At 34.8% G+C, this 12,265-nt stretch overlaps 1 protein-coding gene across 2 annotated transcripts in view; it reads left to right on the top strand.

The window, feature by feature from the left end:
* CACNA2D1 (calcium voltage-gated channel auxiliary subunit alpha2delta 1) overlaps positions 1-12,265 on the top strand; it is a 393,756-nt gene that overhangs the window by 282,134 nt on the left and 99,357 nt on the right. For both annotated transcript variants that reach the window (XM_061989208.1, XM_061989201.1), the window contains 3 exons: positions 4,840-4,909; positions 5,820-5,870; positions 6,930-7,029. In XM_061989208.1, the coding sequence (XP_061845192.1) occupies positions 4,840-4,909; positions 5,820-5,870; positions 6,930-7,029 (221 nt within the window). The remainder of the gene's footprint in view (positions 1-4,839; positions 4,910-5,819; positions 5,871-6,929; positions 7,030-12,265) is intronic.

Raw genomic sequence — 12,265 nt, 5'->3', positions numbered from 1 at the left:
AAGTCTCTTTACCTTGCTCATGCCAGCATTTTACTGGGATACTCCTATAAAGTTAAGGCTTACAAGGTGTTAAAGGGAGAAATTCACAAAGAAAAGCTAATACCGCAGCACTGATTATCCAGAAAAGTAATTTTGTCACTGAAGTCTTACAATTCTCATATAAAACAAAAGGCTAGAGAAGTGCTAGTATTATCTCTTCCCCTTCATACAAAAAAATAAAATATTGAATCTATTTCCAGATGTCAGTGAAACAGTTCTCACCTACTGGGGCATGCCCTGCTTAGACAAATTAGTAATGGAAGAGCTTTAAAAATCAATTTCTAATAAAATAAAATGATATCTCTCCAAATGAAGGACTTACTGGGCACAGCTGCCTTGTGTTAACCATTAATGGCAAGCAATAGTGTTGTGGCTGTGATATTGAACTTTCCAGAGTAAGTCATTACTGAGACAGATATTGAGAGACTAGAAGGCCGGAAAAATCCATACAAAATTAATCAAAAGCCTTGAAAAACTGAGAAGTTTTTTTCAAAACGTTTTATATTTTATAGCTGTTGGTTCCTATTAACAACTCAAGATTTAAAACAGCCTTTAAATTAAAAAAAAAAAAAAACACAAAGCATTTTCCCAGTAATGCAGCTTGTAAATTATCAATTAGTGCAATTAGTGTCTTAAGTTTGATGGTTCTACTTTTCACATTGAAATTTTTCTCTTTTCCTTGCACATGTATATCTAACCAGGACTACTAAAGTGAGGTCTCATTTGGCAGGACTTTCAGGAACACCTCCCCACGACACTCAACTGTGCCTCTGGAATTATATTGTTAATTAAAAATGGGAAGATGTGGGCATGTCTCCCTTTCCTGAGGAATACTTTCGTTTGACTTTTACCCTGTGACAACCTCTGTACTGCATGAATTTGTTTTACATATAATCAATAAAACAGGATTTCCACGCTACATGTGCAGAAAAAAACGAAGAGCAGGCTTAAAATGTAGCCAGGCCTGTATCTCAGTAATGCAAACAGCAGAAGTGGGAGGGATATAAAATCCAATGAATAATTTATAAAATATCAAATCTAGCCATATGCCAAATAAGAAAATCATCAAAGGAAAACATAACTAAAAACTTAATGTTGCAACAGAGAATTTTTTAGTGTTGGCATAGTTCAAAGACATTAGTATGCAAGAATGAAAGACAGTGAGGCTGGCTTCTTCAAGATGTTTGGTGAGCCATGTCCAAGGCTCAAAACGTTTGTTTTAAATGATAGGGTTTTTAGGAAGATGAATAATCATCTTGTAATTGTGGACCAAGTCAATGTGTGTCATTTCCAGTGGTCTTCATGCCTTATAATGATTTCCTATACAATTATAAAAGCATAATTACTTATTTTTGCAAAGAGATTGATAATCTTTTAAAAATTATATTTTTCATTATTAAATGTGAGTGAATTAAAATTAGATCATTGGAGATCAAATATCCTAAGGGAATATCAGTTTCCTAATAATAGCAAATTCAATAAGATCCTTAAATACTCTGAACACTGCCAAAACCATTGAATAGTTTTGAGATCATTCAAAGCCATCTAAAATTGAAAGTCTTAATCCAGAGAGATCTTAGAATCAATGAGTAATTTAGTCATGTTAATTCTTGAGACTGAAGAGGGAATTCAGCACTTTAGTGTGAATGAAATTTTGAATTCTAAGGGCTGAGTCCTTGATTATATTTAGCCATGCAGACACTTGCTACTACATTATGTAAACTGTTGTAGAAAACATATAGATCTGATTTTCTCAGTAAACATTACATTTCTTAATTAGTGTTTGCATGATGCAACATCCATTAATATCTGATGATAAATTTAGCAATCATACAATAAATCCAGAAAAATTGCCTTGCATGGAAACTTAAGCATGTAGATGTTTGTTATATTTGTCTTAACAGAATCTATTAATTAGGTAGAAAATCCTTATTGACATGTGGCATAAAATATACTGGTTTAATGCCATGGTAAGAAATAATATTTTTTAAGACCTTTCCAGATCTCTCTGAAGCTACTGACAATCTTTCCAGGACTGTGCACACTGAAAGAGCCAAGCAGGACATGTAGAATTTAGCTCTTGTATTCACCACTCACTCTGTCTCCCAAAAGGAACACATTTACCACTCAAATGAATCACCAAAAGGACTAGATAGGCTGTCAGTAGTGTACTGAGAAGTTTACTCACAGTTTCTTTTGTGTATAGCTGGACCTTTATAATAGTTCTTAGTCTATTTCTGGTAAATGTCTTATTGTGCTTTTACTTACTAATAGAAAAGTAGCCATAAAGGGGCAGTTTGAGCTTTGTTGCAATCCAGGAAATGACATTAAAACTATGTTAGAACTGAGTACAAGGCTGACTTGCGTGCATCTTGATAGAAGAACCTGCTCTGAAGAGTAATTTGGAAAGATTTGTCTTCAGATCCTTTGTCTTACTCTATCTCAACCAGAAATTGTGATCATTCTCTCCATAAACAGGAGGAAATTAAAAGAAAAAAATAAAAAAACATTCTTCTATTGCAGTTAAAAAACACCACCTTTTGCTAAACAGAGCCTTTGGTGATTTTGAAAATATTCGGGAAAGTTTAATTTATTTAAAATTTTATTATTTGATATTTCCACACACTTTTAAATTATTAGCTTTGCCTCTTTATATTTCTCAAAGACTTATCACACCATATTTGATCTGAAAGGCCCGTTTTTTCTGCCTAGGCAACTGGTGTTGACTTTAAGGAAGCGATTACATTACATTAACATATTCTTATAGCTCTTAAATTTTTCAGAAAAGTGTAGCTGAATAATTTATTGTATTATCCTCTATTATGCAGACAAAAAGTATTCTTAACCCATATTTCTGTAAATTCTAATTCAGAACTTAGAAAAGTTTAAATTGTAGTTCTAAATAGTTTATGAAGTTACAATATCAGCATGAAAATATGGTATCAGATAAATTGTAGCTAAGTGTTCACGTGATGTTTTTCAGTAGATAGTTTACCATAGCTAAGGAGCTAGTCTACTATTTTGTGAGCTTTTAGAAAATTGATTCCATTTTAAATGAATACCTCTGTCAGTATCCATTGTTGCAGCACAATATGGGAGTGTTAGAAGTGCTCTTCAGCTTCTACATTCAAGTTCTCTTTGAACCATCCCCTATTTCCTTTGGAGAGCGCATTTAAGGAGCTGGACTTAAAAGAAAAGTTCTAATTCACTTTTTAGTGAAAATTGCTAAGAGTTATTGTCAAATTAGTAGTGTGAATCTGTTGTTTTGAAAGGGATCAATGTGCAGATATTCAGATAATATTCTGTCTATAAAGACTTTCTGAGATAGGAGTCAATTGAAAAGGACAGATTTGATAGATCTTAACCTTTTATTGGATGTCAGTGAAAAGTCTGAAAGTTTGGACAATGATATAGTATAGTTGGTCAAAAGACAAACTGAAATAAGTACATTGGATGCAGATTCTGCAGGTCTGAAGGAATGTATTTCAAAGATGGATTTCAGACAGTGTTCCGACACATAGGTTAGTTTGGATGACACAAAATCTCTGTGTTTAAACATTTCTTAACCCTGGCTTCAGACTCATAAATATTGGTGAATTTAACCTGTGCATACCCAAGTACTGATATTTAAGTTACAAATTTGACATATATTAGTCTCAAAAATTCTATTTTCTTGATTCTAGAAATTTCAAATACCTTGAGCTCACAACAGACTTCTCAGGTGATCTACTCTGAGATCATAGACAATGACAGTGTCGAGCTTGAGATTCTGCTGGGGTGCAGCAATATGCGTTGGCTGATAAATGTATGCTGGTAAATGTCCTGTGGGTTATGCTCAAGTTAAATGTTCTGGTTACTGATGTGCCATCTCAGGTTATGGTCACTTAGGAAAAGGTTCATTTAGTAAAATCAAAAATAAGCAACTATCCTAAGCTGACGGCTTCTTCTATATTCATGGACAGAGATATAAGTCTTCATGTTTAGCTTAGATGAATGCTTTTTCAGGAAGAATCTTGGAGCTGCTTATATCTGTCTTTATTTCCTAGACAGAATAGTGATTAAGGTCAGGAAATAGCTCCTGAATGAGATTGGTAGACAGTGAGAGAGCAAATTGCAGAACATCATTTCATGTAACTTTTTACATTTTTATTTGTGTTCATCAAGCAGTCAAATGGTTTTGAATTGCTCATTTTGTTTTTTGGTAAGGAAGAGTTTCTTCAGTTGCTGAAAATTGTGGTGAAGCATAGATTAAATGCTTGAAAAGCACTGATTTTAGCATTTTCTTTACAGAGACACACACATATCCATGTAATTTTATTTTCAGAAAACATGATACTTTCTTATTACCTTTCTATTTGCATTTTTGGATAAAGCTTGCTTGGGTGAGTGCATAACTGAGATTTAGATTGGTACAGTATTATACATTTATTGAAGTAGAACTGATTTTAAATTTAAGTACTTTCTCATAAAAAAAAAGTTATTTTATGTTCAAAAGTACTTAGGTTGAAATTCTAGTTCCATTTAAGTCTATGGTCAGTTATAGTCAGGATCTGTTTCTTCAACACACTTGGACTTTTAAGATCTTTATCTATATTTAACTTTTTTGCATTATATTCTATGCTCATATATATATTTGAGTATACAGAGATTTCAAAAATACATTACACAAACACAGACATTTTTTATTCATACCAAATCTGATATTTATGTACAGCAGTCTATGATATAGATTCATTATATCACTGTAGTTAAAATACTTAAAATACTGGTTTTAATTTATTCTTTTTTTTCCCTTTTTAGCTTCCCCATGGGTAGATAACAGCCGAACTCCAAACAAAATAGATCTATATGATGTTCGCAGGAGACCATGGTAAGCTTTCTTTAAAGGACTGATGTACATACATAATTTACTTTCTGACAGAACTGTAAAATAATTTTGTCCTATCATTTGTATCTAATAGTCCTTACTTTTAGAATGTGTTATTTTCTTTTTTTAAAAAAATCAGTTAATTCTTCTGAATAAATGATTTTCGAATCATGCTGTGGATTACGCAAGTTCCAGTGTAGTCCATTAAACCATTGCATTACATAGACCTTTTCTTAGGAGGATAACCATCAAATAGGCATAAGGCAATTAAAAACTTTGATTTTTTGCTGAAGTCAACTGTAATTCAGATTACATTGAGACATTCTTCCAGGCTTTTGCAAGTGGTTACAAATATGTCTCAGTGGTTTAGACCAGCAAAAAAATCACTACGTTAGCAAAAGACAAAAAAATTTTTGTGTAAGACTTTAAAGGCGTAATAATATATTGATACTTGGATTCATACTTCATATATAACATTCTCTCAAAAGATGAAATGTTTTTCCGTAATTTGGCTGATGTAATCATAGAATCATAGAATGGTAGGGGTTGGAAGTGACCTTTAGAGATCATCTAGTCCAACCCCCCTGCAGAAGCAGGTCCACCTAGATCAGGTTGCACAGGAACACATCCAGGTGGGTCTTGAAGACCTGTAAGGAAGGACACTCCACAAACTCCCTGGGCAGCTTGTGCCAGTGCTACTACTTCCAGACTTTTCTTAACATGCTATATTCTTTGGCTTAGAAGACACAGCAAGAGAGAAAATGATGGCCCATGGCTTTCTACTAGCTACAACAGGAGGATTTTGTTGGTTTAGCCAGATTTAGTTTGAAGACGGCAGAGTGTCTTCCATCACATACAACAAATATAAATGTGTTTTCAAATTGGTACCATTCATACCCTTTATTTATTTCAGGTATATCCAAGGAGCTGCATCTCCCAAAGACATGCTTATTTTGGTTGATGCGTAAGTGTTTAATATCTGGATATTGACATTAGAGGGATACAAGTACCTAGATATATTGAACAAATCTCTGTATGCTAAAAAATGGAAAGTGGATTAAGAAGTGCTTATATTCGAGTATCAAAAATCTTGTTAGGGACAAAATAAATGCACAGGAAAAAATAGTTCAAATAAGCCAGAGTCAAACCTGAAGATTATTTACCTGTGGACAAGAAAGTGGTTTTCAATTACTTTGATATTATTTTGCTGTCAGCCTCTTAATTACCCAAGTAATCAATTGAAAATTTCTAATATGCATGCTAAGACTTTTCGTAGAACATAGACCTAAACCCAAATGACAAGAAACTTTACAGTAGATTTACAGATGATTTCATAGGCCTGGAAGATGACAATGAATGTAGTCTTCACATGTTTACCATATATGTTTAAAAATTATCAAATTTGGTTATTATAAAACATCAACAGAGAGTAGTTAAATCTCTCTCTTCACCTTGACAAGGCCTCCCTTATTTAGCTAATATTGAGTGACTAAAGAAAGCTTTGAACTTGATGTGTCAAGCATTGCTTTATGCTGAAAATATTCTCAGTAAGAGAATTTGCATTTAATGCTTTTAAGTGTGCCGAAATACTTTTGTATCATCAGTGAGTTATATCAATATTTGTTATTTCTTCACTTCAGCTTAGGTTTTGCTTTGAATCAAACAAGCTGATCTGAAAAGCTAAAGCTCTAGATCTGTGTGTAGGAGTATCAAATGGTTGGATAATACATGGGTTGAAGCTGGTCAACTCTCAGATTTTTTTAAATAAAAACGAGGAAATGAAGTACCATTATGCCTTCATCTGAGCTACAGGACTGAATCTTTGAATGTCAGTTTTGGAGTGCTTTTTTGAATTATAATACTGTAATAACACTAATGATGTGTTGGAGAAGTCAAGAGAACTGTTGACAATTTTAGTGTGGAAACTGGCGAGGGGGTTGGTTGGTGGTCTGTATTTTCTTTGTATGTTTTAAATAAAATTTGTTAAATTAAAATTTTCTTTTATCTTGTGGATTTCTGTTAGGAGTGGAAGTGTCAGTGGGCTGACGTTGAAGCTGATCCGCACTTCAGTCATTGAGATGTTAGAGACCTTATCCGATGATGACTTTGTGAATGTAGTTTCGGTAAGTATCTGTTCTTGCCACAAAATTTGCATTGTCAACAAAACCATAAGAAAACTATTTTTCATGTCAGACATGAGATACTTGAACATTAATCTGCTTTGAAACTTAAAATGTATTGCAAAATACCACATTTGGCTTACTGTTTTCTTGTGAAGTGTTATGAAAGTCCCAGATTTGTTGCTATCTGGTACATGCAAGTTATCTCGAAGTAATTGATGGTTCCTAGGTCTTATATGTTATGGTATGAGATAAGATTATACTGAGGAGGTAGAAGGAAGTTCTTTCTTCTGCATAGCAGATACTTGAGCTGCCTGTGTTAATTGCTGGAAAAAGATGTAGAGCCATACATCTGACCTGCCAAAGAAGTGTTCTACAGTGTCTCCACAAAGAGAAGTTCTACAGTTAGCAATTTGATGGGTAGCAAAGGTATTTTTTTTCCCATAATAATAATATAATAGAGGAGAGAGTCCATGAAAGAACTTAAAAATACACATAATTTATGTACACAGAGACAGCATGTGTGATGTGCGGGTCAAAGGATTGTCAGGAGGAAGGTAGGATTATAAGCATTTTCATTGGAAACTTGACCAACAGACTTAAAACTTCTATATAATATAGTGGTTAAATAGTTGTTTAAAATAAAGTTGGGAGTTTTTTGTTGGGGTTTGGATTGTTTGATTTTTTTAGGTTTTTTTAATGGCATTTTAGTCTTTCTAATACCTGCCTGGAATTTAAAGGGCAAATTCCTGTTTTCAAGAAAGCCAAAGGTAAAATATGATAATATTGGGAAGGGGGAAGATAATTTCAGTTTTCAGGCTGATACTGTAACCTTGGGCAAGGCTTTTTTTTTTTATTTATCTGTTGAACTATAGCACTTTGGTTCTAAGTAATTAGAATGGGGACATTGACATAATCTTAATGACAAGAGACAGCCTGTGTGGTGAGTAACTGGAATGATTTTGGAGACAATTTTTAACTTCTATAGATGTGTTGTAGCCAACCTGCAGGGAGAAAGACCTGAACTATCACTATCAGAAATCTCTTTGAACATTGCTTCTTGCTTCATTGTTTGCTGTCATTCTAGCTAAACCTTCCTCAGAGTAATAGAGAGAAGTTTTTGTTCACAATGGCACTTTGTCGAAATTTTTAGTAGTAATTTAAATAGTTTTCTTAAGTCTAAATTGCAGTGAAAATAGTAAACTAATTTTTTTATTATTATTATTATTATTAAAGGAAATAAGCTTTTCTGTAATGACATTAGAGAGTTGAAATCTTCTTATTGGGTTCACTGGTTTATTAAAAAAAAGATAAATATTGTAAACTTAATCTGCTGGAAACTGGTTACTGTGTTCAGTGGAGCTGTGCCAGTTTATGTCATTGGAAACTATGGACCCCTACTACCTCCTGATTTACACAGCTTTCCAAACTCTTTCCCTTATTTCCTCCCAGCTGATCAGAAATTGTATATCCTAATGCTTAAGCCTTCCTTACAATCAGGGTATTTTACTAGCTAAGGGTCAGTGTTATTCTGACAAGGCCTCAAGGTTGAGATTTAGATGGACTAGAAATTTTTCAGTACTTTCTACAGTACATTTTACCAATGGCTTTTAGTTTCCAGTACATAAGGACATTTTTTCTTTGAATCAACATATTTTGCTCAGTTTTAGAACAGTCCACCCAAAACCTCCAAAGTGCAGTGTTAGAGGTGACACCACTTAAAGTGATATATTGTTGCACTCAGTGTGATTTGTTCTTAAGACTATTCACAAAAGCATATACACAGGCCTTGCATTTATAACGCATTCATCCACTGCAAAGCTTATACTAGTTGTTGTATTCCTTTCATTTATTCTATCTTGTATACACAAGGGGTGTACCCCAGGGCTCAGTATTAGAGCCAGTTCTGTTTAATATCATCACCAAGTTAAGCAGGAGTGCTGATCTGCTTGAGGGCAGGAAGGCTCTACAGAGGGATCTGGCCAGGCTGGATAGGTGGGTCGAGGCTGATTGCATGAGGTTCAACAAGGCCAAGTGCCAGGTGCTGCACTTGGGCCACAACAACCCTAGGCAACGATACAGGCTTGGGGCAGAGCAGCTGGAAAACTGTCCTGCATAAAATGACCCAGGGGTGTTGGATCACCAGACAGCTGAGCCAGCAGTGTGCCCGCTGGCATCTTGTCCTGTATCAGAAATACTGTGACCAGCAGGACCAGGATGGTAATTATGCCTCTGTATTCGGCACTGGTGAATACCTTGAATACTGTATTCAGATTTTGACCCCTCACTCCGAGACACTGAGGTACTGGAGTATGTCCAGAGACAAACAAGCAAGCTGGTGAAGGGTCTGAAGTGCTAGTCCGATGAGGAGCAGCTGAGGGGGCTGGGGTTTTTTAGTCTGAAGGAGAGGAGGAGTAGAGGAGACTTTATTGCTCTCTACAACTATCTAAAAGGCAACTGTGGAGAAGAGGGGGTCAGTCTCTTCTCCCAAGTAATAAGCGATAGAATGAGAGAAAACAGCCTCAAGTTATGCCAGGAGAGGTTTTGGTAAGACATTAGGAAAACTCAGGTATTGGAACAGGCTGCCCAGGGAAGTGGTGGAGTCACCATCACTGGAGATATTTAAAAGATTGTAGATGAGGTGCTTAAGGACATGGTATACTGGTAGAATCAGCAGTGTTACTTTAGTGGTTGGACTCAACTTTAAAGATATTTTCCAGCTAAATTTTTTCTATGATTCTGTGATCATTGTTCTTCACAGTATATTCCGTAACAAAGAAGGCATGTTTAAATCAAATTCAATTCCAGTGGTTTCTTGGTAAATTCAAACCTCAAAATATCGAGTTCACTATTTTGTTGTAGGTGAAAGAAATGTAGATTTATTCAATAGGTTCATGTTATTACTTAAGAACATTTTCTCTTGAAGTGTCCTGGTGTGCTGCATGATTGCTAATTAAGAAGTCAAAAAAGCTAAATGGAACTTTTCAGTTAATACAATATTAGCAGATGGATATATGAACACTGGCATTAACTGGAAGTTATCTACAATTTTTTATTCCTCCCTGGATATTTTGGCCAGGAAAGCAACCGTTGTTTTATGGCTTTTTAGCTTTAATAACCATGACATGTTTAGCAAGGAGGTTTTGAGTTAACTAGAGAGCTGTTTTGCAGCTAACCTCTGCCAAGATGTTGTCCCACAAACCCCATATGTATGATGATTCATGCCTACAACTGAGATACATGAATTTAAGCGCATGCCAATAACTGCTAGAAAGTGACAGGATAATTTAATGAACTGTGGATAAGTATAAAGAAATCCATGGGAACAAAAAGCTTAAAAGTAGATATTTTAAAATACGTAAGTTCTGCTGATTTAATAGTTATTTACAGCAAAAAAAAAAGATTGAATGAACTCTTAAGTCATGTAAAGATTGTGAGAGGCTAATATGTCATGATTCCTCTGAGATTTGCATTTTTTTAATCTGAAGTGCTGTGCTTTGTTGCTGAAAGACAACCTGCTGTTTGAAAGACCTTAAATGTATGAGTAATATAGCTGTTTTCCCACTAATCCAGTTATATGCTTTGATAGCAGTAAGTGGTAGATGATAGGGGCAGCAATTCTATCCCAGCACGTTATGATTTAGTGACTCGGTTTCAAATGCTGACATAGAGTGTAATTTGTTTATCGTTGTGAGTAGGCTGCAGTTTGCAGGAGAAATGTATCTTAGCTTCACATCTGTAGAAGTGCAGAAAACCATACAAAGGAAAAATTTACCTTTCAGCAACAGATATGTTAAAGGTCAGGAGCTGTAGGACTGTTTAAAACCACTTAGCCTTTGTAAAACTTCAATCTAGTATTTACTCTTTAAGAACTGGAAATTAAATGTTATGAGCATCCTGGAGATGATTAAATCACGTTCTGGAAAAATTGAAAGCTCTGCTGCTCTTGTGCAGTTCTTCACATTGACTAAAATCAGACGGGAATGAGAATTCTAGATAACGTGATTTCAGAGGAAAAAATATGCACCCAGACTCTGAAATTATTTTTGGGGATAAAATTGATCTGTGGAAGATACACCCCCTTCTCCACTAATTTTAATATCAGTTTGTCATGTAATTCCCACATCTCAGTAGCTGTAAACCTGTTTACTTTGCCAGACTTACTCTCTAGTTGACACAATCTTTATGCCTTCCTAATTAAAGTATTAAAATATGATAATATGGAAAAAAAAATTGAAAAGAGCTTTTCAGTTTATCAAAGGGCTCCTTTCTCTCTGCATGTTTTTTCCTGTGTGTTGCAGTTCAGATTGCACTCATATTATCTTACAATACAGGGAAACATTCCCTCCTGGGAAATACTTTCTTAAGCTTGTTCAAAAACTTATGAAACATGCCATGGTTGGAAACCTTAGCCCACAGTCCCGTTGAAGGGAGGAGATTAGATTATGAGTTAGATTTCACAGCCAACTGACCTGTCATGCTTGTATTTTCTTTGCTAGAAGTTTTAGATTTGTATCAATGTACCTCTGTTCAATTAACAAAAAAAATCCAGAATTTTCTGTAATTTTCTTTTATCACTTCTATTTAATGTGTTTTATGTAAATCTTAAATTACATACTCAAGATAGGTTTTTCATGTGGGGTTTTTTGGTCCCAGAAAGGTTCAGTGGTGGTTAGTTTTTCTAAATAACATCACTATTTGAGGAAGAAATCAAACAATCATGATGTCAGTGTGAAATGCTGGCACTGAAGTAGTTGTACTGATGGATCTAGAGGAGGAAATGAGAAGGACGTCAGCCTGAAAAGGCTGGCCAACAGACTTGCTAGTGTACTTCAGTCCATAATTTCTCATTCTCCATAATAGACAGTATCAAGGAGAAAATGCAAAGATAGCTGCCATCTTTGTAATCAATTGACAAATTTAAAACAAAAGAGAACCAGATTCCCACTACAGGTCTGTGTAAGCGTCTCTTACTGATTTAATCCTGGAGCATTTCAGGTAACGAATCACAGTAGCTCCAATTAAATATTCAATCTCCTTGACTGCATAGCTGTGTGAAATAGTAAACACACATGTTATTCCTTTTTGGAGGGAGGTTGTTTGGACTTTTTTCATAGTCACTGAAAAGTGATCTAAAGGCAAGTTTAGAGCTGAGTGTGGAGCTTAGTGATTCTCATAACAACAGTTATCTCATTGTATCATGACTTTGCAATTTTTTCTGAAATTGAATGGCTCACTT

This window comes from Colius striatus, chromosome 1, assembly GCF_028858725.1.
Source record: "Colius striatus isolate bColStr4 chromosome 1, bColStr4.1.hap1, whole genome shotgun sequence".
Lineage (NCBI taxonomy): Eukaryota > Metazoa > Chordata > Aves > Coliiformes > Coliidae > Colius > Colius striatus.
This window is presented reverse-complemented; position numbering and strand designations above follow the sequence as displayed.